This window comes from Arachis hypogaea, chromosome 7 (assembly GCF_003086295.3).
Source record: "Arachis hypogaea cultivar Tifrunner chromosome 7, arahy.Tifrunner.gnm2.J5K5, whole genome shotgun sequence".
In the NCBI taxonomy this organism is placed as follows: Eukaryota; Viridiplantae; Streptophyta; class Magnoliopsida; order Fabales; family Fabaceae; genus Arachis; species Arachis hypogaea.
Genome location: NC_092042.1, coordinates 5,241,092 through 5,267,335, shown reverse-complemented (window position 1 = coordinate 5,267,335; position 26,244 = coordinate 5,241,092). Strand labels below are relative to the sequence as shown.

The 26,244-nt window shown below is 31.7% G+C and overlaps 4 protein-coding genes and 1 long non-coding RNA gene across 14 annotated transcripts; 2 read left to right on the top strand and 3 right to left on the bottom strand.

The window, feature by feature from the left end:
- Positions 1-1,023: 1,023 nt before the first annotated feature.
- Positions 1,024-3,267, bottom strand: LOC112702155 (calmodulin). Its single transcript, XM_025753073.3, has 2 exons — positions 2,934-3,267; positions 1,024-1,766 (listed from the first exon to the last, which is right to left on the bottom strand). Exons 1-2 carry the CDS (start codon positions 3,007-3,009, stop codon positions 1,393-1,395), a joined length of 450 nt encoding a protein of 149 aa, XP_025608858.1. The 5' UTR covers positions 3,010-3,267; the 3' UTR covers positions 1,024-1,392.
- Positions 3,268-4,679: 1,412 nt separating this feature from the next.
- LOC112702153 (oligoribonuclease) lies at positions 4,680-8,517 on the top strand. The gene is made up of 8 exons (XM_025753071.3): positions 4,680-4,976; positions 5,754-5,951; positions 6,248-6,324; positions 6,413-6,494; positions 6,712-6,767; positions 7,214-7,306; positions 7,544-7,634; positions 8,159-8,517. Exons 1-8 carry the CDS (start codon positions 4,772-4,774, stop codon positions 8,275-8,277), a joined length of 921 nt encoding a protein of 306 aa, XP_025608856.1. The 5' UTR covers positions 4,680-4,771; the 3' UTR covers positions 8,278-8,517.
- A 1,669-nt stretch (positions 8,518-10,186) lies between these two features.
- LOC112702152 (protein TRIGALACTOSYLDIACYLGLYCEROL 2, chloroplastic) lies at positions 10,187-13,760 on the bottom strand. Of its 3 annotated transcripts, none has more exons than XM_025753070.2 (7): positions 13,548-13,760; positions 12,819-13,378; positions 12,000-12,329; positions 11,349-11,464; positions 11,041-11,131; positions 10,823-10,949; positions 10,187-10,715 (listed from the first exon to the last, which is right to left on the bottom strand). In XM_025753070.2, exons 2-6 carry the CDS (start codon positions 13,365-13,367, stop codon positions 10,857-10,859), a joined length of 1,179 nt encoding a protein of 392 aa, XP_025608855.1. In that variant the 5' UTR covers positions 13,368-13,378; positions 13,548-13,760; the 3' UTR covers positions 10,187-10,715; positions 10,823-10,856. The 3 variants fall into 3 exon arrangements, with proteins under 3 accessions (XP_025608855.1, XP_072056030.1, XP_072056029.1); XM_072199929.1 differs by having other exon boundaries at positions 12,819-13,391; positions 13,548-13,727; XM_072199928.1 differs by lacking the exon at positions 13,548-13,760 and having other exon boundaries at positions 12,819-13,531.
- Positions 13,761-14,709: 949 nt separating this feature from the next.
- Positions 14,710-22,293, bottom strand: LOC112702151 (CBL-interacting serine/threonine-protein kinase 3). 8 transcript variants are annotated; one of them, XR_011864255.1, is made up of 18 exons: positions 21,922-22,165; positions 21,326-21,454; positions 21,126-21,218; positions 20,609-20,842; positions 20,346-20,408; positions 19,634-19,705; positions 19,246-19,353; positions 19,048-19,128; positions 18,249-18,302; positions 18,021-18,146; positions 17,844-17,933; positions 17,146-17,224; positions 16,830-16,952; positions 16,628-16,738; positions 16,332-16,445; positions 16,182-16,238; positions 15,885-15,959; positions 14,710-15,116 (listed from the first exon to the last, which is right to left on the bottom strand). XR_011864255.1 is itself a non-coding variant. In XM_072199927.1 (17 exons), exons 4-17 carry the CDS (start codon positions 20,777-20,779, stop codon positions 15,036-15,038), a joined length of 1,326 nt encoding a protein of 441 aa, XP_072056028.1. In that variant the 5' UTR covers positions 20,780-20,842; positions 21,126-21,218; positions 21,326-21,454; positions 21,922-22,178; the 3' UTR covers positions 14,710-15,035. The 8 variants fall into 8 exon arrangements, 3 of the variants coding, with proteins under 3 accessions (XP_072056028.1, XP_029143686.1, XP_029143687.1); XR_011864256.1 differs by lacking the exon at positions 21,326-21,454 and having other exon boundaries at positions 21,922-22,255; XR_011864254.1 differs by lacking the exon at positions 21,922-22,165 and having other exon boundaries at positions 21,326-21,892.
- A 2,317-nt stretch (positions 22,294-24,610) lies between these two features.
- Positions 24,611-25,929, top strand: LOC140174440 (uncharacterized). Its single transcript, XR_011863600.1, has 2 exons — positions 24,611-24,923; positions 25,396-25,929. It is a non-coding gene; the product is annotated as an uncharacterized lncRNA (long non-coding RNA).
- Positions 25,930-26,244: the final 315 nt, after the last annotated feature.

Here is a 26,244-nt window from a genome sequence, read left to right as displayed (position 1 = left end):
TTACCTTGATATTTCCATAGGCATTTCTTTGCAACTCTTACTTGACAATGACATAGATGGTTGTGGATTTTGTAGCTTTTTTTTAGGGAAAATTATTAACAGTTTTTTTAATGGTTTAATTAGTAGTAAATTCCTATAATTTTAATAATTTTTTATTTAGATCTTTATAGTTTATTAAATTTGTAACAAAAATATTACGTGCAGACAAAAAATTAGTTAACAAATCAATTATTGTGTATTTATATATAAATACATGTAATGTTTAACTCATTTTTGATATGTATTTTACATTTCAATACACATTTCAATACACATTATATATAAATGACTGATCTAGTGACTGTGTTTTAGTATACCCGTATCGAATTTGTAATAAAAGAAAGGTGATGGTCTATCCATATGGTTTAAAGGGGAAGGTTCTTTCTTCTTCATAGAGACAAGGATTTCTTCCTCCAAATATGATATTCGTTATTGTTGGGTCCTACTAATTCATGACTGGAAATTTGTTTCATGGTGTAAGAAGATATAAAGAGATACATTTGGTTTAAAGTATTGCAAATCATACACCATGTAACCGATAAACCACATTTATTTTATTTTTTAATTTGAAACTTTTAAGGGATAAAATGATCCCAAATAAAAACCCCAAGTGGTAGTTAAATCTCCAAAACACTTTGACAGTTGCATTGATTTACAAAGATCACAAGCTAGCTAAGTCAAGTGCTTTCTTTTAATCTCGTTCTTTTGACCACTTTACCCAGCACAAATGCTTTTAGACCATGATGGCATCATTGTACAACTCGAATTTATAAGTAAATTACAACACATGTCTAGATCCAACCTACGTACAAGGTAGGTTTTGCTGTGAGTAATCATGTGCGAGAGAGTTTTAACTTTTAAGAGGTTTGGATTCTTCAAAGTTTTAACTTCAAAAATAGAAAAATTCACTTAATATGTAGCTTTTACTTTCTGAATGATATTCTTTTATCAAACAACTATATAGAGCTTTCTTTCATCATCAAATGATCCCAAAAACAATGATATAGCATAAGATGATATTAACAGTAGTCATGTGAAAAGCACAAATGCATCCAATTGTTCTAGGTTCATGATAATAACCCCAAAAAGAAGATGAAAGGTGAAGTAGCATTGCATGGTGAGACACCTAATCCAAACTAATGAAACAAAGGGCAAGATCAAACAAGTAGGATAATACTAATAAACAGTACACCAATGAAGCAAACAAACCTGACCAATAATAAAAACTAAAGACCCCAAATCAACATGTCCTCTAATGAAATAGAATTCTCATAAAAACTTATCTGCCCTGTCCCTTTTTCTGTTCATATGCTCTTAAATAAAATTTTAAATTGTAGTTTGATTGGCCTTTTCTCACTTAGCCATCATGACTTTGACAAACTCCTCATAGTTGATCTGGCCATCACCATCAACATCAGCCTCACGGATCATCTCGTCAACCTCCTCGTCTGTCAGCTTCTCACCAAGGTTGGTCATGACATGGCGGAGCTCAGCTGCAGAGATGAAGCCATTCTGATCCTTGTCGAATACGCGGAAGGCTTCCTTAAGCTCCTCCTCAGAATCGGTATCCTTCATCTTGCGAGCCATCAGGTTGAGGAATTCAGGGAAATCGATGGTACCGTTCCCATCAGCATCAACCTCGTTTATCATGTCCTGCAGTTCTGCCTCAGTCGGGTTTTGCCCAAGCGACCGCATCACGGTTCCAAGTTCCTTGGTGGTAATACAACCTATACCATGTTAAAAAATAGTTTAGTCATAAAAAACAGAGAGGATTCAAGCATACAAGGAAAAAGCATTCTTCACTTTAAAGAACAGGTGCTTAGATCTAACATTCATTTTTCTTTTCAAATTGCATTCTTCAACTTTGCTCAATGAAAAAAGTTTCGACAAACACATCATCAATCATAGCAGTAAATAAAGAGTACAAAATCGACAACAGCAAAGCCTTATCCTTAGAGGGTGTTGGCTACATAGATCAAATGACACCATAGTTCCCTTTCATAGATCATATCTGTGTTACCATGGCAGTAATGTAAGTAATGCAAGAGTGTTATCCATAAACACTTCAGCTCATTTTTAACTTTTTTGCATCAAATTAAGAATCAAGAAACCAACATGATAAACATATAAATGTATTAATTAACAGTTAATTAAGAGAGCACCAAAGCAGAGCTTTATTTTATTTTCTAAAAATATTCCAGATCTCTTACATGAATGATTTGACATTGTTTTCATCTTCGGATGCATGAGTGGTCCTCATTAATTAACTATTCTGCCAACCATCCTTGTCATTGACTATGCATTACAGGACAACAATTTCAAAAAAAAATCAAGTTTCAATTTTATTATCACACACATTGATAACTACACAGACAAATAATAGGGACCAAAATACTGCTTAACTGTACTACACAAAAGGGGGCCACACGTTTGCAATTCCAAACATATGCAATCTTGATTTATGAAACAACAAAACAATCAATCAATCAAACAAACAAATCTCAAGCTGCAATTAGAATAACAGTAATGCATAAATTACAACTACCTTAATTACTAAACCGTCCCAATGATCCAACAATATCCAAACTCATTAACACATAACATCATCACATCAAGGATCAAATGCCACATTACATAACGGCAAAACATAGTAACAGCCCAATCCACATAGAAAGAATCAACTGCAGAAAAGTCAAACGACAAGAAACCCTAGATCAACAAACAAAAAAACGTTTCTAATTTTACCATTTCTGAGAAGACGGCATCAAAAAAATTCGACACATGCAAAACGAGCTGAATTCAAAATCAGATCTAAAACACACGGAAGAAAAAACGACGGCAAACAAAAAAATCATAGAAAAAAGAAAATAAAAGGGATCTGAGAGATAAAATACCATCGCCGTCCTTATCGAAGAGGCTGAAGGCCTCCTTGAACTCAGAGATCTGTTCGTCGGTGAGTTGATCGGCCATTGAAGGAAGAAGAAGGGTTGTGTTTGGGGAGCGAGAAAATTTGAGGTGTTTGGGAGAGAAAACGGAACGAAAATGAATGTGTCTGTGTTTGTGAGAGAAAATGATATCATATGTAACAAGGATTATTAATAATATTATGCTCAATTTATATTCATTTTATTTTATTTTATTTTATGTGGTAAAAATTAAAGTTCTTACAAGCTTCGTATTGGGGTCTCTGTTGGGTTGGGTTTGAGTCAACCTAATAATTTGTTCGTTATTTCCATTCTAAATTTGTCTATAACTTTAAAAAATGAATTATTAAATTAATTATTTATATAAATTTATATTAAAATAAAAATATATATTCAAAATATATAAAATAATATATATAAATATAATAAATTTTTAATATATATAATATTCTAAAAATTATCTGAAGGTTGTGTTTGAATGTGAGGTTGAAGCTCTTCGAAAAAAGTAATTTTCGACTTAGGCCTACTCTGATACGCTCCATCAGAGTTGTTTGTGAGGAGGGGGAATAATAATAAGTGATAAATTAATAACTACCGTTGAAGTAATTATACTATTGATGGTGGATAACTATTCCTTTTTCTAGAGGTTGTTGAGATTTCTAGTAGAGATTAGTTATAACTTTATCAAAGGAGAGCATTCTGTCCAATCTTTATTTCGGTAGTTGTGTGTGTTTGGATTACAGTTTGCAACGGAGGATGTATAAAATTGATTTTGATCAAAAGTGAGTTGGTATTAACGTGATTTATGTTTGGTAATTTTTATTTAAAATAGACTATAGTAAACTACATATTGTTTGGATTACATTATTCAAAGTCATTTTTAGATAAAAAATTATAAAAAAGGACATGAATTTAAATAATTATTTTATGTTATCTTATAATTTTATTTTAAATATTTAAATAAATTTTATATTTTTTCAGTACTTTCAGTATTTTTTAGTACTCTAATAGAATTAATAGAATCATAATACAAAGTAAAAAAATATTTCATAAAAAAAATAACAATAACAATAAAAAAATTCATATAAAAAATAATAATATACATAAACATAAGAAAGTATTAGAAAAAAATATTATAAAAAAACAATAAACATATGAATATGAAGGACATAATTGGTACATAGAATATAAAGTTCAATCCAACGTGAAAAGATCAACGAAAAAGTTAGAATTTTTAGCTTTTGATAAACCAGGTTGAAGATAGAAATTATTTCTGCGTTTACAGAATAAAAATATTGTCAAACACGATGATGAAGCGTTCAAGGAACTCAAAAGAGGGTTTTTCTCTTTTCCAACGCAAATCCAAATACACCCGTTATCGTTGGAAATAAATCCTCTCTATTTTTGTTGTCACTGGAGAGAATAAAGTGTAATTTCTCATCTTTAATTTTACAAGTGGGATCAAAAATAAATAAGAAAGAAAAAATAATAAAAGGTGAGATTTTTCACTGAATACTATCCAATTTTTTTTACTGGAGAGGATTCACTCCCGTTATCGTCTGGCCTTATATTTTTATTTAATAAAAAATGAAAATAATATGATTCTTTTTAATTAAATATTTAATAAATTTTATTTATGTATATAAATTTTAATAAATATAAATATAAGTTATGTTAATTTGTGTATATAAATTTTAGTAAATATAAATATAAATTATATAATTTATATATAAAAGTTTATGTAAATAATTAAATATGAGTGTAAATTATTAGCTGCTAAAACTGATTCAAAACGATAATAAAATTGAATGCAGAGTGGAGAGCGTGTGATATTTTTTCTTTCCAAATCAAGGTGCGTTTTTTTTTTCACTCTGCACTTGCAAACGAAGAAAATGAGTGTCAGAAGAAGAAAAATGGAGAAACTTGCAAACTCTTTTTCGGTGTTAGAACTTGACGCTGATGATAGCCATGTCCACCCTCTTCCTCCTCCTTCCCCTTCCACTGCCACTCATGGTAATACTTCTATTATTATTATTATTATTATTATTATTATTATTATTATTATTATGTGATAAAAATTAAATTTTTCAGCTGCTGAAATTAGTATTTAGGGTTTCACTTTTGCTGTTGTGATTTATCTGGGTATTTAATGGGAGGCTCAGTGAGCTTTGATAGTTATTCATGCTGTTGTGATTTATTGGGTGGTTGATGTTTTGTGACTTGTAAGCTCATTCTTCAACTTTAGAGTAATAGATTTTGTTTTGATTTCATTTGATTGAGATTACTTTGGAGCAAATTAGATATCATGTTATTGTCCTTGGTGAAGAAATTTGAGCTTTATTGTGCTGTATTTCTGATATAAACACATGCCGAGTTTTTCTTCTGTGTGATTAATGTGTGTTTATATGAATGTTCCTGTACATGATAAAAATCACTAGTGTAAAAGAAAAAGGAAAGTGTTCACCTGATTAGCTCCAATTCGAGTTTCGTTTAGTGAGTAGACTGATTTGGTAAGAAGTATAAAAGAAACTAAGTTGGAGTACCTACAAGATCATTAGTCAAGGCTGGATTTTGCTGCACCGATGATCGAACAATTATGTTTTGGTAGCCTCTTCTTGGTCGAGTGAGAAAAAGGCGGTTGTATTGAGACATTTGCCATGCTGTTTTGATATTTTTAATTAGATTATGTGTATTAGCTACTAGACTTTGTCAACAGTTGCTTCATGGTAGGAGTGTTTTGCTGATTAGAATTGTGAGAGCTAACAGCTGCTATATACTTCTTTGGTGCAGGTCATAGCGATGAGAGAGTTAATGGCAATGGTGACACTTCTCTGGTAAAAATTGAGAAACAAAAAAGCGATAAGAGAGTTAATGGCAACAATGCTGACTCTTCAGTAGCGAAAGATGATGAACAAAACCAACTTGATGTAGCGGCTCCTTTATGTGAATACAAGATGCCTCTTGTTTGGATTGACTTGGAAATGACCGGTAAGCTTGTAGAACGAATGAATATTTTTCATTTCTGCTTTTCTTTGTGATTGATGTTGTTCATAAACTGCTAAATTAGTCAGTGGCAACTCATAACATTATGTGATATATTACACACATTGATAATTTGGTATCTAGAATTTTAGACAACTTCAAAGTAAATATTCTATAAAGATATGCTTTCCAGAGATCGTAGTATTTATTATTTAGTGCCTGATGCTCCCCCCCCCCCCCCCCCCCCCACACACACACACACATTTCATTTTTGAAGCATTAAACCTTCTCTATATGTGTAGGTTTAAATATTGAAGTGGATAGAATACTGGAAATTGCTTGTATAATTACAGATGGAAATTTAACCAAATCGGTGGAGGTAGTTTCTCATTTCATATCACATTTTCATGATTGTTATTTTTATGTTACATTAAGTTGTCTATGAAAGCAATTTTCTGTGATTATAGGGTCCGGATTTGGTCATCCACCAAAGTAAGGAGTGCCTTGACAGAATGGGAGAATGGTGTCAAAGTCATCATGCAGCCAGTGGTGAGTAGAATTCTTTTGTAACTTTATTTTTCTTGATGTTGAAAAAAAGGAAAAGAAGAGAGGTAAGATCATGGCTATGATAGATATCCTTATGTGAGGGAATTCTTTTGTTCATGTATGGTTGATTGGTAACTATCTATTTACATTATTTAGCTTTCTTTTTTCTTTTCCAGTGAATTGAGATTTGGGATTGACTAATGCTTGTCAATAAATTTAGGTTTAACAAAAAAGGTGCTTAAAAGTACAATTAGCGAAAGAGAAGCTGAAAAGCAGGTTTGTACTTTCTAGTAAGTATAGTACCAGCTCTATTTCATAAGAAATTATGCCTATCCGGTTGATTGGAACTGTGGTTTCATATATATTCAATTTGCTGGTGAAGAAACATAAATTACTTGTTTTCCTTCTCAATATCACAATTCGACTCATCATAAATGGATGCCTTGTCTTGTGCCATACCATGTTGCGATTGGAGCCTGGAAGTTGATCTTATAGGTAGATGGATGTAGCATAATAAATGCCTTCGTGTTTTCTCATCCCATGTTATGATTGGTCCTAGAAATTTGATCTTATAGACGTGTGATTTGCCCCCGAAGGAACTACATACTTGCTAAGCAGTTTTGATGTCGAAAATTTGCAACGTGAAAAAGTAGTTTTGTTGCACTTAACTTTATCGAAATCATTTCTGTAATGTAAATCTTCAATGCCTTGGAAAATTACAGGTTATTGAATTTGTTAAGAGACATCTTGGTTCATACACCTACTCCCCTCTCTTGGCAGGAAACTCGGTTTACGTGGATTTTCAATTTCTAAAGGTACAAATTCTTTCATAACCGTCATGACAAAGATTTGTTAGAATTGTTTTCTATACTATACTACATTAGTACATTACTGGGTAAGTGATTATATCTTGTACTTGACTTTAGAATCTATGTATAGAATTGAAAACCGATCCCTTTACCTTCTGCATATGTTGATCATGCTTTATTGAAAGTATATATATTTTTATATAACAAGTGCTTACTAGATTCTTATTTTCTTTGTGTTGGCAGAAATACATGCCGGAATTGGCTGCTCTCTTCTCTCATGTGCTTGTTGATGTTAGTAGCGTTAAAGCTCTTTGCATCCGCTGGTATCCAAGGGGTAAGAAATTATATAATTAGCATTTTATGCAATTTCTTTCATCTTTGTGCATTGTATAATATGTTCAATAAACTTATAAACTTCAAATTCACCAAAAACAAAACTTAAATGCTTGAGATTGTTGGACAGTTCTAGTTGCTATAATCTGCATTGTTTGCATAATCTAAGATGTGAACACAAATCTTTCGTTTTCTCGTATATCCATGCATGCATTGAGTTGGCTCCAAATCTAAACTCGTAACTAATGTGATACAAGACCCAATTCAACCTAAATGCAAATATGATCCATGACAGGCATTATGGCATCGTTTGATCCATATAGTTAAATCTCATTTAGTAGAAAAAGGCTATGTTGTTGTTTTCAAGCTTGAGTGATTATGATTTATCAATTGATATGGCCCATTTTTTTTTTGTTGAAAACATTTAAGAAAAAAAAGCAAAAAAGAAAAAAAAAATCTTTCATCGATTCTTGGTTTGCGAAGAAATCCTTGTTGATTTCCTAGTTTGTGAACCATCTTGTGCAGATCAGAAGAGAGCACCTTCAAAAGAAAACAAACACAGGGCCATGGATGACATTAGAGAAAGCATTGAGGAGCTTAGATACTACAAAGCAAGTATCTTCAAGCCTAAGTCCAAGAAGTGATGGAGTTGAAAGCAGAAGGCACCATTTGAATATTTAGAGGTGTTACAGGTAAACCTCACAAGATTTTAGGGATGTAACAACTGGCTCGTGATTGTGGATACAATATATATTTTTGCAACAGTTGTATAATCCCATAATATTGATTTTGCACGAGTAACGCTTGTAACTTTTTTTTCAACTCTTTTAAGTCAATTCATGTACATTTATTTAAATGAGAAAAACGAAATGTTTTAATTTCAATTTGTGTCCATCAATTTAAATATTTTGGTTCTATTATTCGGGACAATAGAAAATTAAAAGATTATGTAAATCATAAGATTCATGCAGGTTAGTCAAGATAATAAAGTACTTATTATATAACAATAAAGTACTCTTAAAATATTGGATTAATCTCTACATACAAGTGTTTTGCATTTACAAGTTTTATAAGTTCGAATGAAATCCACCCATTAAACGCACAAATATATAACTTTTATTTTTTAAAAGATTTCATTTCTTTTTTCGAGTTTCTTGTCAAATTTGTTGGATCTCCTTTATGCGTTCTCTCTTTGTTTCGTTTTTTTTGGATTTTTTTGGTTTCTGAAATCAAGTTTTGAAATCATTTTGAAGATAATGAAACTTCAGAAATACACGCAAATGATTACATAAATACACCCAAACGATTACAGAAATACATCCAAACGTTTACGGAAATACATCTAAACAGTTACAAAAAGGATTACAGTTTTCTTCTTGAAATCTTTTAATGTTTTGCTGGTTAAGGATGATGCACATGGCAGATACAATCTAGAAGAAAAACTTAGGAGAACAATAAACAGTACCTTGAATAATGTTTCTTCCTTTTTTCTGGTGATTTTTTATGGAGATTTATATCTTTTCTTCTTGATTTCTTCTACTCTTTGCGAAGAGTTGGAATGTTTCTGCAAAATCGTAGTAGTTTGTTTTGAATGTCCCTTGAATCTTGATGGTTTGTGTTTTGATTGAGGAAGAGTGAACATGTTGTGGAAGGGGCGCGTGTTTTTTTTTTTTTATGGTTTGCGTTTTGATTGAAGAAAAAGACGAAGAGTGAACGTGTTGTTGAAGGAGCGCGTGTTTTTTTCTTAGACTTACAGCAACTTGTATAACTTGTAAGTAAAAAAGGCTTGTATGTGTAGTAGGCCTCTAAAACATTAAGGTAAATTTCATTGTATGTAATTGAGTATTAAATGAAGATGTTTTAATAGATAAGCGATCATACCTATAAGGACAGGATAAAGAATGAAAATAGCACATTGTTTAAGAGATGTAAAATTTCGTTTTTACGTGGTTTGGATATGTAAAGAGAAGGTCAATAAAGTATCCAGTGAAAATGGGGGATTAGGATCATATCGACAAAAGGAATAGAAAGATCTTAAAAACGTCTCTGCATACAGTGGTCAAACGAAATTTGTGTAAACGATAGTAAACATTATACCATGATAGACAAATACAGTGTTTGAAATTTAGATATTCTTAAATTTTAGTATATTTCAAATATAAGATATTAAGTAATATAATTACATTTCCTTCTATTTTTAATTTTTTTGTTTGGTTGAGGTAATTAATTATATTCAATTTTTAGAGAGAAGAGGAAATTGAAATTCCTTCCCTTTTGGAAGGAATTAAAATTCTTAATTTTTAATAACCAAAATTTCTAATTAAAATCTCTTAATTTTGAATTCTCCTTTAAAAATACCCAAACACATTATTCTGTCATTAAAAATTTTAAATACTCTCTAAAATCACTTTCCCCACTTTAATTACCCCATCCATGCACTCTTAGAGAGGTAGAGTTGATTCTAGGTAAAATTTAGTGCATAATTGATTTCGTAACATTGATTGTAGACTAGAGTGATTTATGTTTGATAATTCCTCTAAAATGATACTGATAGAAACTAAAATAGTTGCACTTCTCTAGTATCTAGAGGCCATAATTGATTTTGGATAGAGGTAACGCAAAATTGATTTCCCTGCCGAAAATCAATTCCAGCACCTCCCAAACAAACGAAATTATACTGTTTACAATCACAATGCCTATTTCCACATTCCACATTACTTACGAAACAAAGAGTAGGAGGAAACAAACAAACAACAAAAAGTTCAACTATGTAACCTATGGACAACTTCCTATAATATCATACTCGTCAAAATTAAGGGATCTAAAATATCCTGTTAATATTCAAATTGCAATTATGGTGATTGCCAACAAGCTGAAAATATCACCAATGAAACATTTTGAACAAGATTGCAACAAGTAACTTCACTAATTGCAATTATGCTGATTGCCAACATTTTGAAAATATCACCAATCAAATCCAGGGAGAGAAGTGAAACCATTAAGAATCAGTCCATGTTGCACCATGAAGCAAGCGACTCCAAGCCAAGGAAGCGATTGGTTTTCTCACTAAAAAATAGCTGTTCTGCTCTCATTGAAAACAGGAAGTTTAATTTTTGTAACAACCAAGTGCAAGAAGAAACATAGGTAATGCCAGCTTAGAAATACCTACGTTGTTTATGGTATTATTACCTGTTATATTCCCACTTAAAAGATAAAATTGATCTCACAATAGCCTGCTGAGGTTCTTGATAAGTAGTTTCAAATTCTTTCTTGTGCTCTCATCACCAGTGAAACCCAGAATATCAGAGCTAATATTCTGTAATAATGAAACCAAAAAGCAAACAATAGAATTAAGTAAAAATTCACAATAATTAGACTCAGCAATTTCAAGATATCATGGGTCAAACCTCAATGTTCTTCAGGGTAAAAATAAGGGTGTATATGGACTTTTGGATAAGTTCGGTGTTCTCAGGGGTCATAATTGATGAATGGACCCGTCTGCAAACAGAGGAGGTGATTTCTGTTAGCTGTCACAGTTCAAGGTTTTTACATTAATAATCATACAAATTACAACTGTTCTATCATCCCAGTGAAGTATCCTCATGCAGCGTCTATCCAAACATTAAGACATTAAAATTCTAGTTTGCATCCCTTAACTAGTAACAATGTGCTACATGGTTATATGTTTAGATATATATGAACAAATAGCCTTAACCTCAAATCATCAGTAGCTTGGGTAAGGCTTCGGGTTAAACCCTCAACTTCCTTCAACAGACCATTACCACGAACTTCGGCCAACAAAGGTTGAACATCTTCAGCCATGGCTTGCATCTGAGGCATCACTAAATCAAAACGAAAGTTTGGGCATGAGAATGCAAGAATTGATGAAGTATTACAAATAAAAAACCGCAAACACCTGGACCTACTGAAGAGGGATGATATATGAATATCAGAAAAGATTTAGATGCACGTTTAGACACCTATATTATCTTAGTCAAGTCTCCGATGGTCTTGATTTGATTTAAATTAGGACTCTCTTATGCTATATAAAGAGGCTTAGTGGGTATAACATGAGAATCATGTTTTTCTTCTATATTCCATGATTTTCATTTCTAAGTCTGTAATAAACAATCATGTTCTAATTGCTACATCATACCATAATCAATGACAACAAAATTAAGATAAAGACACCGATGACAGAAGTACAGCAAATGCAATAAAGGGTAACGGAAGATACCAATCTTTTGTTCATAATCATGCATATATCCACTTTTAATTGACAAGAAATGTCCGGTTCAACAGTCTGGTCAGAAAATTTTATTTTGAGACCTCAAAAGCACACCAGCATCATGAAATTACATCACACCTGTATAAGAAGTGGTCTTGCTTCTTCAATGATGGAAAGAGCCCGTTCAGCCAATGAATAGCTTTTTGCGATACCAATTTCCTCTACATCTCTCCCAAGGCGAGTAAAGATCCCAACCAATGCATCCAAGCTTACTCCTTGATGACCCTTGATCTTTTCTCGATCACACACAATAAGACCTTCTTTAGAACATGATTGATCAAGAGGTCCAACAGAAGGTGTTGGAATTGGATCCTTGGGAGTGATATCAATTATAGTTTCCATAAGTAGACCCGATTGGTTAACCTCAACCAATGAATTGCGTGGTATAATTGTTTTATCATCTTCAACCTACAAATTGGAAACTAATTGCTTACTAATAGAAGGCAAATAAAACAACAAATATCAAACCAAAGCAGCATTGGCATAAATGTTATACATTATCTTTATCCTATAAAAACAGAAATCTAGTCACTTATTACTAGAAGACGGCAACTAAGACAACAAATATCAAACCAAAACGACAATGGAATGATTCCCTTTTTATAATTTTCAACCTATAAAAATCATAGACTAGTTCACATTATTACTAGAAGGCAGCAACTAAGGCAACAAATATCAAACCAAAGCAACAATGGAATAATTCCCTTTTTATCATTTTCAACCTACAAAATTTGAATCAACTAAAGGCAACAGATATCAAACCAAAACAACATTGGCATAATTGATTTATATCATCTTCAACCTACAAAAGTAGAAAGAAAACTAATTGCTTAAACAACAAACATCAAACCAAAGCAACAATTAAGACAATGGAAAGATTGTTACAATGATTCACACCTCAACAACTGCCTCAATGCTTTTCAAGGAAGGATTCACACGAATGACACTGCCAACTGTGACTCCTCTGATTCTCACAGGTGTTCCAGTGCATATACCACAAGCCTGCGCAAACTCGAAAACCGCAGTGTACTTTCTGAACTTAGATCTTATCTGGAAGCTCCTCAACCAAGCCAAGCTCAGCACAAAAAGCACAGTACCTGAGATCAAGAACAGTCCAACACCACCCTCCCAAATGCTCCTATGACCAAACCCGAAATCACCTAACGGACGCAGAGTTTGCCTCCAAACTGTTCGAGGAATGTCCAGAACGACCGAAAGCGGGTTCTTCGATTCCGAAGTAGAAGAAGATGATGATGATTGTTGCGCATCACCACCACCACCACCAGAAGATGCAGTAACCCTTATCTTGTTTATTATCTGTTTGCGATGTCGAAATGGGAGAATTGGAACGCAATTCAAGGAAGTTCCGTGGTGTGGAATCAGCGAAGAAGCTTGAAATGATGATGAAACACGAACAAGTGTGGGGTTCACAACCACCATCTTCATAACTTTTGGTGCTGCAGAATGAAACTTGAAATCAAAACCATAACCATGGAAAATGTTGTTATCATCTTGAAATTGGAGAATAAACTACGAATTGAACAAGAAACATAGATCGCAATGAAAATGGAGATTTACAAATAGTAAGGTAAATTCAGAGCGAGAGAGAGAAAGAAAGAGAGGAACCTGTGATGGTTGCGTAGGAGAGAGAGAGCGAGAGGAATGAACGTATGACTGAGTGACGAGTCAAAGAATGAGTGAGTGAATGAGCGAGTGATGAATTTGGGCCTATTGGGCCCACGTTAATCTCTTTCTGTGTGTGAGTGCTTGTCTCAGCACTACTTGGTTGACTAGAGTTTATTCCCCCTTCAAAGTTCAACCCATCAATTATTTATTCACAAATCACACATGATTCATGAACAATGCATTCATATCTATGAAGCACATATACTTCTTTAATTGATTGTGTTAGATATATTTTGAATATGACACATATTAATATTTATTTAATATGTATATTTTCTGCATTCAACCGTATTTTAATAAAAAAAAAAATTTTGGACACATTTTAGACATATTTAAATACTATCATATATCAGCGTGTTTAATCTTTTTTTAACATATATTCTTAAAATGAGTTTAAAAATAATATATATTATTAATTATTAAAATAAAATATATTTTAAATACTTCTAAACTATCATTTCAATTTATCGAAAAAATACTTTATATTTATATATATGTCATGTCTCTGTGTCTTATAAAAATTTTAAATTCGTGTGTCTGTATATCTGGTGTCCGTATCTGTATCCATACATCATAAATTCATATACATCTGCTGGTGTGTTTGTCAAATGATTTGAAAAATTTATTTAGAAAAGTTTATTTAAATAGAAGAATGAAGTCAATTTTATAGAGTTTGAATAATCGAAAGCAAAATCATGAGGGTTTCAAACATCCTAAATCAAAAGCAAAATCAACAAATTATCCCAAATCAGTCCTTGTTACAAATTTGTAATCTTTCAATTTTTAATAATAGCTAATTAGCTATAGGGTACAGTATCATGTTACAATGTTACCTACAACGATTTAGTAGCTTAAATTGTTAATGGATTACATGATAAAATATATTTTAGAAAAATAAAATTATACACCACACTCTTTTCTAATGTCCATTATATATAATAAATATTATTTAAAAAATTGTAATTATTTATTAGTAAAAATAATTCCTTTTCTCTCTTTTTCCTCTCAATACCATACAACACCCCAAACCACCACAGCTTCACAGACCCACAAGCATGAGTTAAAGGATAAGTGACGAGGAAGATTAGATATATTTCATATATATACACAATCTACCAATTTTCTTATATAATTTTTTTTTTTGTTCAATGAACATATATGGCTCAAGCTCTAGGTGGATACATTCTTACATAAAAACTGTGCATGCATGCTTTCCAACAATAATAGCATGGAAACGCAACAGTAACATGTATGTGATGTGAGTACATTTGTCCAAAACAAACCTAACAAGAAAGAAAAGAAGCTATGCTGGTGGGGCAAGCAAAATAACAAATCAAGAAATTGCAAAATATGGTGGAAGCTACAGAAGAAGAGATCATTATCATAGCTAGACATCAATTAAATTACACTTAGATTTCATAATTGACATCACTTGGCTTCTTTCTTTTGCATATCCTCTTCTGTTTTCCAAACCACGTCGTCCAAGCATGTTGACAGGTTTTTATAGAACTGCACAATGGTGAAAAAGAGTATCAGTTTCTTTTCGCACTTTTTGGTATATTCTTACTTTAGTGAGTAAATAGAAGGTTTAATTACTTTGTTGGTTAGTATAGTTTCACCAAATTTGTAATTAGGTCTTTATACTTTTTTTCCTTTTCAATTGGGTTCCTATACTGCTTCTAATTTCATAATAAAAAATACTATTTGTACACCAAAATCAGCCATTAAAATCAGCCACAATGTGTTTGTGTATATACATGTGGTTTAATTTATTTTCAATGTGTATTTGTATTCCAACATGTATTTTATACTGGTGGCCGACTTTAGTGACTGATTTTGATGTACACGTAACATAGTCCTTTTATAATTAAATCCCTCCTAGTGAAAAAAATATTAGAATTAACTGAATATTTTTCTGTAAATTGAAGACATCTATAATTAAGAACCTAATTAGATCTTTGATCACATATTTTTTGGGAGAAATATTCTATTAATTTTAATATTTTTGACATGAAAATGACTTAATTACAAAATTAAAAGTAAGGTAGAAATCCAATTAAAAAAAAAGTATAGGACCTAATTGCAAATTTGGTGAAACTATAAGGTCCGACAAAATAATTAAACCTAAATAGAATTGTAACATGGTGAAAAGGAGGCCTATATTCTTGGTTTAGTCTCTATGAAAAGATTAAGCGACAGATAAAAGGGAATGGAGGAAGTAATGTAAGAAATGACTATGTAAATTGATTAAGTGAAAAGGGGAAGAATGAAGGATACCTTATGAAACTCCAATGTATCACCCTTTGCTTTCCGTACCTCAACCATGTGAAGAGAAGGTGCCACTTGGAATATCTGTTTTACAATTATAAGCACTTTTTAACACAATAAATCTTAACAAAAATTGTGATCTTATCATATTCACCATACGAAGATTATAGGCGAGAACCATTAGATGATTTGATATGTTTGACTGAATTATCATCTAAGAGTTCTCAACTATAATCTGCACATATAAACATATTCATCTGAGTAGTCAAAATAAATCGAGGATCATGTACTTGTACTATACCATACCTCTGTGGCAACATTAAGGTTTCCCTTCCTTCCAGCTTTAACATTTTCAAGCCTCATCTGAAGGTGATAATGGTGTGTTAATTTAAAAAATTACCATTAAATAAGAGGAGCTAGAGCATGAATACAGTATGTTGCACAACTATGGCTTACCTTGTAATTTTTCTTTTGCACATCAAAGCCAAGAGGTTTTGCAGCTTCTTCAATCTTGTTTATTATCTCATCAGCTGGTGATTTTGATGTGAATCTTGTTTCTCTTTTAAATCCCTGCAATCACTGACATCAGAATAAAGCAAACACAGGACTACTCTAATGGAATGAGCATACTAAGTAACTTCAGCATTATATATCTCATCTCGAGTAATCAATATATCCTCCTAATCATCTTCCTAATAATCCTCTTAATTCCTAAACAAGGTAATCAAGTAATCATGCAAAGTAGTCTCTACCTGCTCTATATCAAACAAGTTTTCTAGGTTCAACCCTTTGGACATGGAGATTAACTCAAATGCATTCATGGGTGTTGGTTGTTCTTCCTTCTTCTCAGTTACATGGTGTTCCTGAACAAGGTAAAATCCTCTATGAGACAAAAAAACATTCCAGAACATACACAAAAGCAATCACAAAATCATCTCTAGTTCATCAACATACTTCACAATCTTTGAAGACAGCTTCGACATCATCGAGGTTGGTTTCCCCTTTCTCCTCGAAAACTGGAGGCTTATAATCTTTCTTAAACCATTCATCCTCCAAAATCTCAGCAACAGTGATACGCTGCAATACAGATACGGCAAATTAGGTGTGCAGACATAATTTAACAAGTACTGATACATAAACATAGAGATGTAAGATTAATCATTAGCTCCTATTCTTTTCCTTTCACCGGTCGTTTCTGCAGAGCACGGATTAGATAAATGTGTTCTAGAAAGTTCATAAAGAAGGGCGGCCTAGTGCACGAGGCTCCCACCTGGAAGGATAGATGTATGCAGCCTTACTCCGGGTCAGAAGGTAGCAATCTTACCGTGCGGCATGCGCCAAGGCTCACCCTTTTAAAAGGTACATTAGCATGTCTTAAATAATCATTATATCAAGCTGATGAAGATTAGTTACAAGTGATCATTGGAAACAACCAAGGCAGAATATGTTAGGATTTGGTTGAATTAGTCCCACATTGCTTAGGATAGCAAATGGAGTGGGTGGCCTAGGCTATAAATATGAGGCTAAGTTCTCCATTTGTTTTTGCACCAGTCAGAAACACTTTAAGCTTGTATCTGATTTTTCTTTTCCTCTGTACTCTTTGATTAGAGAGTGTTGTGAGGTGTAGTTAGATATTTGCTTTGAAAGAGTGTGGGTGTACTGGGGTGCCGGTGAGAGAAAGAAGTCTATGTGTTGTAACAATTTTCACATAGTGATATTCTCTGGTTGTCATTTGACAACGGCCGTGGTTTTTTCTCCGGTAATTGGAGTTTCCACGTTAAATTCTTGTGTTGTGATTGTGTCTATTTTATTTCTCTGTCAAAGGTGTTTTCTCAAGGGGGAATTGTGTCTTATTCCCAACAGAATAGCAGGTTAAAACTTTCACAAGTAAAATGAGTTCCAATTTGAGAACAGAAGTGAAATTTCACACATATAGAAGCAGTCATAAAGTAAAATGCTGATCCTTACAGTCTCAGGATTAGGATCCAAGATTCGAGTGATCAATTTTCTTGCACTGAAAGAAAGCCATGGCGGGCAAGTAAACTCAGCTGCCGAAATCTGTTGATCAAGAAATGAGGTAATAAAGAGGAGGGGGATAAAAGTAGAAACGAACATAATTGTGAAATACAATTAAAAAATGCTCACTTTTTTATACAGGTTCATTAGATTTGGGTCATCAAAAGGCAAGTAACCTGCAACCAGCACAAAGAGAATCACACCACACGACCACAAGTCCGCAGTTGCCCCATCATAGCCTCTATCTTCAAGGACCTATGCAAGACAAACATATAGTTATAAGGATTATTCTGATGCATGAAATTCAGCATATCTTTCGCAATAAACTAACTATCATGACATGACATTTCTCTGTACCTCTGGAGCAACATAGTTTGGTGTTCCGCATGTAGTGTGAAGAAGTCCATCATCCTGCCATAACAAACATTTTTAAAGATATAGGTTTACATTGCAAGAATATGTTCAAAATAGATAGTTACATCATCAAATTAATGATTTTCACGGCTATATAATCTGTACTAATTGAACTGTAGCCTTTTTAGTTACCAATGTGAATAATCCAGTTTTTGTATTCATGTACTTGTATAGGTTAGTGTAATTTTATGAACAATATAGCAGAATTTTTCTGAGTTTACAATTCTTTATATTCCTAAAGCTTAAATCTAGTATGGGAATAGCTTCCTGAGTCTGACTCAAAAAGAAAAATTTATACCATGTCTTAGGTCCTAAGTAGTTATACCTAGAGTGAAGCACAGCCGAGCCTAGACCAAAAAATTGTCAACTTCGGTATCCTTTAAACATCCATAAAGCTTCACAAATCAAATTCTATGACTGGGTCATTTATCTAACATCTGTCAGAATCACTAGATCCGAATTACAACAGCAAACAACATTGGCAAGAACTAAATCCGAAATTATTGACCATTATATTATTATATCCACTAGAAGAAAACGGTCAGTACAGAATCACACTCGTATAATTTAAATATTATTAGTACATTTTCCTTCAACATATTAAAAAGAATAAAAAATATAAAAACAAAGTTTCTACATGATAATAATTGTATCAGCTAATTCACCTAACAAAAGCAAGATCAATGTAATGAATAAAGATAAACAACAAAGTAAAATTCAGAAGGCGATTAATCATTCTTACCCTGACTTGTTGGGAGAGTGCACTCAACCCAAAATCAGAAACTTTAAGGTTTCCAAGAGTATCCAATAGCAGATTTTCAGGCTGCAGGAAGAAGTTAAAAAATATATACAAAAATTATATGTCAGAGTTACTTTCTTATAATATCAAGCTCAAATAAACTGTTTTCTATGTCCCTCAAGTGTGGCTAAAGGGCCTTACCTTCAGATCTCTGTGGAAGACACCCCTGCTATGGCAATAATCAACAGCATTTATAAGCTGCTGGAAATATCTTCGTGCTTCGTTTTCACTCATTCGTCCATGGTTTACCTTCACAGCATTAGATTCCATTAGAATGTATATAAATATGGAACTTATGTGCTAAGATCCAAAGGAATCCTGTCTGAAACAATGCCGATAAAACAATGCTCATTGAAGGAAAGAAAGAGTATCACAACTTGGACTAAGTCCAGTATCATAAGCACTATAGCGTTGATGAACCACAAATATGATCCAAAAAGTTGCCATGTTTTACTTTTCTCAAAAAGTTCTTGAACCAATTGAAAATGAAATGAAGCCTATGATAGGCAAGAAGAATTTATTTACTCACAATTTTGTCAAAGAGCTCTCCCCCGGTCACAAACTCCAAAACAATATATATTTTTGTTTTACTTCCCATGACCTGCAAACAAAAAAGTTTCACAATGTTAGAGGGGATTGGACTCCTGACATAAAGGGTTATGCAGTCTTAATGCTCTCAAACACAATATGAAAGTTGGAAGAGAAGACAAAAATGGTGGGGGAAGAACAATATTTAAGGATATATAGATGGACTCATTTTTTCAGCTTTCCATTGAACAATATAAAAAAGTACAAGTAAAGAAGTACTTTGAATAATGAGATATTTTTATTCATTCCATCTCAATTAGTCTTGGATAGAAATCAGCAGCATCAGAATTATTTAAGTGTAGTCTATGCATGTAATGATATGATCCAACATTTTTTGAAACTTCAAGTGAACAAGTATATAGTTCATTTTTATAGAGAATCTCCAAAAGCTCCCTATGGCATTAAAAAATTTGCCAAGATACTTTGAGAATCTTAAAGTATAATAAGAAAAGTTTGATTTCAATGCATTGACGCTAAAAATAATCGTCAAATCAAGCGCTGCCATGCATGCAAAAGTAGTTTCCTTTTGAGATAGTAGATGCGGAAATTAACCACTTTGGTTTGCATGGAAGCACCTGATGTCAGTGCATTTTAGAAAATTCTAGACTTAAAGAGAAGACAAGATCATTCTCATGTATGTTTCTGAGAGAGACCTCGTATAGTCGAACAACATTGGGATGCTGGATTAACTTCATTGTAGCTATCTCGCGCCTGATCTGCAAAAACACATTACAAACATCTAAGAGACTTAACCTCATTAATGTGAGGGTCTAAAGCAAGCTTTTCCTACAAAGTCTATAACCTTTTTCACCAAAAATTATGTTCATGAAAAGGTAGACATTGTAAGAAATATGTAGGGTAAATATAAGAGAACAGGCCAACTTATTCAACAAAGTGAATGATTCTCCAACAATACCTGTTCAGCCATCTTGTGCTTGAGAACTTTTTCCTTGTCAAGAATCTTGAGAGCCACAGGATCACCAGTCTCCGAGTTCCTTGCAAATTTCACCTTTGCAAATGTTCCCTCTCCAATGGTCCTCCCAACCTCATATTTACCGATACGACGCTTAATCTTAGGCTGACTCATCCTCTATGCCCCCTTGAAACTTTTGTGATGAATGGAACTTCAGCTCACTTACAAGGAACCTACCTGAAATGCATATCAAAATTCAGTTCCTAACTCAAAAGTAAACCCAATGTTATGTGTATTGAGGACATGTTACTATTGCTTGTGATTTTAACCAATATTTACAAAGCCAAAGATGCAAATTATCAAAGGCATGCATGGTGCAAGGACTGCAACATTCCTAGAGATCTGATTGAGACCAGAAATGCAGCACAGCAGAAATATTCTTCTTAAACTTACTCATTGATGCTTGATTTTAAGTTACACATATTGAGAAAAACAAGAAATTGTTAGGATAAGAAATAACCTCAAAGTTTGTCTTCCGGCAAATGATAAACCTACAACCAGAATTCAGCTTGAATATGGAAAACCCCCTCTTGGCAACTACTAACTTTGCAGTCTAGATTTGTAAGAAAACCATTAATATCCCCAAAAGAAGAGAATCAAAATTGAAGAACCTCAATTAGAAGGGGAGGGGAAAAAAATGCAAAATTGATCATAAATTACCACAGATATCAGCTTTCCAGCACCATATGGAACCAAAAAAGTTCTCCAAAAAGGACTTCGGTTCAACAAGGAAAACAAATCAGTTGGAGAAAAAGGGCACTTATATGAACTTAGGACCCCACCTCCCACCTAAAAAGCAAGACACTTTAAATCACAAAGATCCAGAGCTTTTCAACAGAAAAAAAAACAACTCAGTTCTTAATTTCAGCTCAAAGTGAACTAATTTCAGCTCTAAACTGGGAAACCAAAAAAAAAATCCCCAGAAATTCACCCTGAAATTAATTAGAGGAAGGTAGGAACTTTTCAGCAATTTTGGAAAATTGAACTGAAAAACCCTTCAGGGAAGTATTAAATGGCCAAAAGGGGTGCTGATAACAGAAAAAAACAAAGCAAACCCATATCAAAACCACAAAATTCAAGTGCCACACAAGCTGCACATGGCAGCATGCTATATATATATACACAAGAGCCTGACGCTCATAAAATAGATGGATAGACATGAAAGAGAGAAGAAAGAGAATTAAAAAATTCAGAAAAAGTTGACAGACAGAATAATACAAGGTAGTTAAAAGTTGAGAGAGAGAGAGAGGATATACTTCAAGCTATGCAGATAAGAATATCTGAATTATTGTGCAGTGTGAAAAAAGGATGAAGACCAAGCTTGGTAGCTTAATTGATTACTGTTTTTGAGTTTTGTTTGGCTTTTGATTATGTCCAAAGGGTGTATTTGTGTTTGTGTGTGTAAGAGATTTATGAAATGGTTTTTCTGAGGCAAACTATCAAACAACTGGTATGCAACAAGACAAAATCTAAGCAAATTGCAATCTTGGGATACTACCTAATGCTGCAGTTTATTCTCTTCTATAGTTAACTATTTGCATTAAAACATGTCTTTTGCACCACTAATCATTCCCAGAAGATTGATCAAAATGATGTGATAGATTATTAACTGCATAATTAAATTTATCATGCAAGTATACACATCAGATGATAATTTATCCTTTATTTTCGAAAGAATAATCTTGAAGAATTGCCTAATAATAATCAGATATAAAAAATTTACGTGTAGTTATTTTTATATAAAATTGATAGTTTATAATTATTAAATGATAATTTAATCAAATATGTCAAACTATCTATCGGTCTTCCGCTATCAAATTTTTATAAAAATAACTGCATTTAAATTTCACCTAATAAAATAACTATTCAGGTAAAAATATCTTTATACAAAGATAATAATTAAAAATCATAAATTAATTTGATATATTTGACTAAATTATTTAACATAATATTAATTATTATTTTTTATATGAAAATATCTTGTAACAGTGAATATAAAAAATAGGTTATTACCATGGATGGTCCTGGAGAATCATTAAGGTTGGTATGTCCCATTCCATGGATAGAAATATGTTGTGGTCGCTGATTTCATAATAAGTGTAATAATAATGCACATCAGTAGCAATCAACGGTGCCACCCATTCTCAATTTTGAAAAACCAAAACTTTCAAGATCTCAGAGTTAATTGTCGTGGTGCTCCTTCATTGTTAAATCAAATTCTCTTGCAGGTATCACTCTCATCAAATTTGCTCTTTCATTTTGACCCTCTTCTTCTTCTCTTCTAACTTTCTTTCATTTTTTTTACTAAGTTTTTTAATAATAATAGAACTAAATTATTTTTTAAATTCATATATGATTTTATCAAATTTATAATTGAATTTTTATATTTTAAAAACTTTTAATTAAAATTTTATATTAATTTTAAATTTATAATCACATCATTATTATTTTAAAAACGTTCAACTTAAAAAAATATATTGAAGTATAGTCATTAGTAATGTGAAATTAATAAAAATATTTTTATAATGTTTATTATTAAAAATAATTTAATTATACATTTAAAATTAGAATCTAATTAAAATTTTTTAAAATATAAAAATTTAATTATAAATTTTAAAAATTATAAAAATTAACAGAATAATTTAATATAATAATAATAACAGTAACAAGTTAATAACGTTAATTATTTATGAACTTTACTTATAGCGACCACTTATATAAACTATGTAAAGATAATAAATGAAAATTATTAGATAATTTAACATATTTAATTAAATTGTCACATAATAATAGTTAATATCTATTGTCAGTATATCTAATTAATATATTAAGAATATAATTTGGAAATTATAAGTAATCTTAATCACTTACTTTTTCTTTTTTACTTTTGTTTGTGTTCATTAATTATTGTTAGAATAAATATATAATATTAAATATAATAAATATATATTTATAAATATTTATAGATATTAAATTGATTAAATAAATATTTTAAATTATTGTCACCCGAATATGATTCATCTTTTATTTCAAAAACTTATACTAATAATAACGCATAATTATGTCACAGCTTAACGTAATTAATTAATTACTCTTTACTAATTTAGGATATGAGTGGCAATAACCAATAACACGTGAAAGTTATAAAACGACGAAACAGAGTAGCCGGCATAAAAAAATAATAGAAAAGAAAGAACGTTTATTAATTTAGTAATAAACTCAATCTTATTGTGTTAGATTCAGTATAACTATTATTAATATTAATTTAATCTAAACGCACTAATCCCTAGCTAGTACAATAATAGCATATTCTCCTTAATTGTCGTCTTAATATTAAACAATAAAATCTTCTCATTTTTACTTTTTTGAAAATGATAAATATATTTAACTTTATTTTGTTAGAAATCATTCAAAAGAGAATGATTAAGAGAATATATGATTATTCGTTCTTAAGATAAGGAGTGAGCTCAAATGAATTGAGTTAGATGAGTTCGGTTTGCGAAAATTGAATTTAATTTATCATAATTTAATTTATTTATCATCAGCTTACTAAAAATTTATAAATCAATTTGAATTAGTTTGAGTTCGATTTGTTTATTGGAGATGAATTAAGTCAATTCATTATGAATTAAATATGGCTCACTTTAACCCATAACAACAATAAAGAAGTCTCATAGTCCACAAATTTAGTCCGATAAAATACATAAATTCAATTACAATTTTAGTCTTTATTATATTATCTTTATCTTATTTTTAGTTGTTCTTATCTTATCTTTATTTGCTTTTATCTTTCATAGGATAATGCTCTATATATATAGTTTTACCCTCATAATTTACAACGAATTTGAGTACAATTCAATCAATCAACAATCAATAAAAGTTCTTTCTTTTTTTATTCTTATTCCTTCATAGTTCTATATAGCTCTAACAAATAGAGAAAAAAATGGCATCATTGTGTGAGGATGAATTACTTCACATATTCTCCTTTCTTCCAACAAAATCAATATGTAAGTTTCAATCTCTTTGTAAATCTCTTCATGATAAACTCCGTGGAGCCAGATTTAGGATGAACCATGCACAAAATATGTCTCTAAAAAATGATACTTATATCTTCATTCAACCAAGAATATTTTTCAATAACTTCGACAAAGATGAATTATTCCATCTGTTGCCGCCACCGCCCCTGTCGTCACCGACAGGAGAAGAATTGAATTTCCATGAGCAGCTGCCTAAAAATTTCTTACAGTTCTTGAAAAAGGTAAAAATTCTTGCCTCGAGCAATGGTTTAATTTTGTGTCAAAGTAATAGTAATAAGGAGCTATGTTTATGTAATCCTATAACACAAACATGGCTCCCAATTACTACTCCATCCACTATGCCTGAAAATCCTTTTCATGAAGCCAATGTTTTCTTCAAGTGCATGAATAATAAGGGTTTGGAATATTTGGATGATTACTTGATAATTTTAATTGAGGGGACACCAGAATGGGGACAACATGTTATTATTAAATTATATTCGTCAAAAGAAGGTGTATGGAGAAAAATGGAGAATGATTTTTTTGTTGGTCCAATGAACATGAGACTCAATAATTCAGTTTATCTTCAAAAAAAACTGTTTTTGATTTCAAATAGTCCTTCTGTTTTTAAGAAGGGTTCTCATTATCTTCCACTATATATAATGGCCTATGATTTTGCGGTCGGCGGCGAATCAACGACGGTAAACCTACCAGAAGATACTTTAGAGGCTTCTCTTGATTGGAATTGTGATCTAAGAATTTTTGAATGGGGAAAAGAAAAGAGTTTGGATCATTCTCTTTGCTTAGTTAGATACATAAAAGGTTCTTTTACTATATGGATTTTGATAGATTCAAAGTCAAGTAAATGGAAAAGGATTTTGGAAGTTAAGGTTGAAGAAATAGGGTTGAAGGAGGAAAATCCTAATGTTCAAGAGTTTAGAATTGTTAATGGGAATTGTTTGGTTTTTGTAACTGGAAGAAAAGTGTATGGATATTATTGTTTCAATGATCAAAGTTGTTGGGAATTGAAAGAAATATGTGAACATAAATGGGATAATATTAGAATTAATTTGATCCCTTATTCTCCAACTCTTCGATCTTGTGGAAGCAATATGGCTTGAAATTAATTCAAGTTCTAGTTTTAGTATTGCGTTTGTTTGTGTACAAGTAGCAGTCTTTTTTTTCTTTTTAAATTGATGTAATCCGAATGATAAATTTAATTGAATTTATATATTATGTTGGGTTAAATTTGTGGGTAACGAGACTTCTTTATTATTGTCATGGGTTAAGGTAGAAGAGTGGTTTAATAAAACCCTTAATTCTTCTTATTTTTAGCTAATTAATGAAAAACAAATTATGCATAATTGCATTGAAAATATTAAATTCGCTCATTTTTTATTGTCATAATAAACACGATATACCTTCAAAAAATTCAGACACAATACCTTAAGTCATCAGTTGTAGTTGTAATTGAGTAAATAATTTGAAATTAAATTTAAAGACTTAAAATAGAAATTATTTATATAATAGATATGTAATATATAATATTTTAAAAAATGTTTG

Excerpts from the sequence above, each read along its gene's own strand:
- LOC112702151 (XM_029287853.2), bottom strand. The coding sequence starts at position 20,779 with ATGAGTCAGCCTAAGATTAAGCGTCGTATCGGTAAATATGAGGTTGGG. Across the intron at positions 16,953-17,843 it reads TGGATCCTAATCCTGAGACT|CGTATCACTGTTGCTGAGAT; the intron begins GTAAGGATCAGC and ends TCTGTATTGCAG. Across the intron at positions 16,446-16,627 it reads ACTTGTTTGATATAGAGCAG|GGATTTAAAAGAGAAACAAG; the intron begins GTAGAGACTACT and ends CAGTGATTGCAG.
- LOC112702152 (XM_025753070.2), bottom strand. The coding sequence starts at position 13,367 with ATGAAGATGGTGGTTGTGAACCCCACACTTGTTCGTGTTTCATCATCA. Across the intron at positions 11,465-11,999 it reads CAAGACCACTTCTTATACAG|ATGCAAGCCATGGCTGAAGA; the intron begins GTGTGATGTAAT and ends GTGATGCCTCAG. Across the intron at positions 10,950-11,040 it reads TTACCCTGAAGAACATTGAG|AATATTAGCTCTGATATTCT; the intron begins GTTTGACCCATG and ends TCATTATTACAG.
- LOC112702155 (XM_025753073.3), bottom strand. The coding sequence starts at position 3,009 with ATGGCCGATCAACTCACCGACGAACAGATCTCTGAGTTCAAGGAGGCC. Across the intron at positions 1,767-2,933 it reads CTTCGATAAGGACGGCGATG|GTTGTATTACCACCAAGGAA; the intron begins GTATTTTATCTC and ends AACATGGTATAG.
- LOC112702153 (XM_025753071.3), top strand. The coding sequence starts at position 4,772 with ATGCAGAGTGGAGAGCGTGTGATATTTTTTCTTTCCAAATCAAGGTGC. Across the intron at positions 4,977-5,753 it reads CCCTTCCACTGCCACTCATG|GTCATAGCGATGAGAGAGTT; the intron begins GTAATACTTCTA and ends TCTTTGGTGCAG. Across the intron at positions 7,635-8,158 it reads CATCCGCTGGTATCCAAGGG|ATCAGAAGAGAGCACCTTCA; the intron begins GTAAGAAATTAT and ends CATCTTGTGCAG.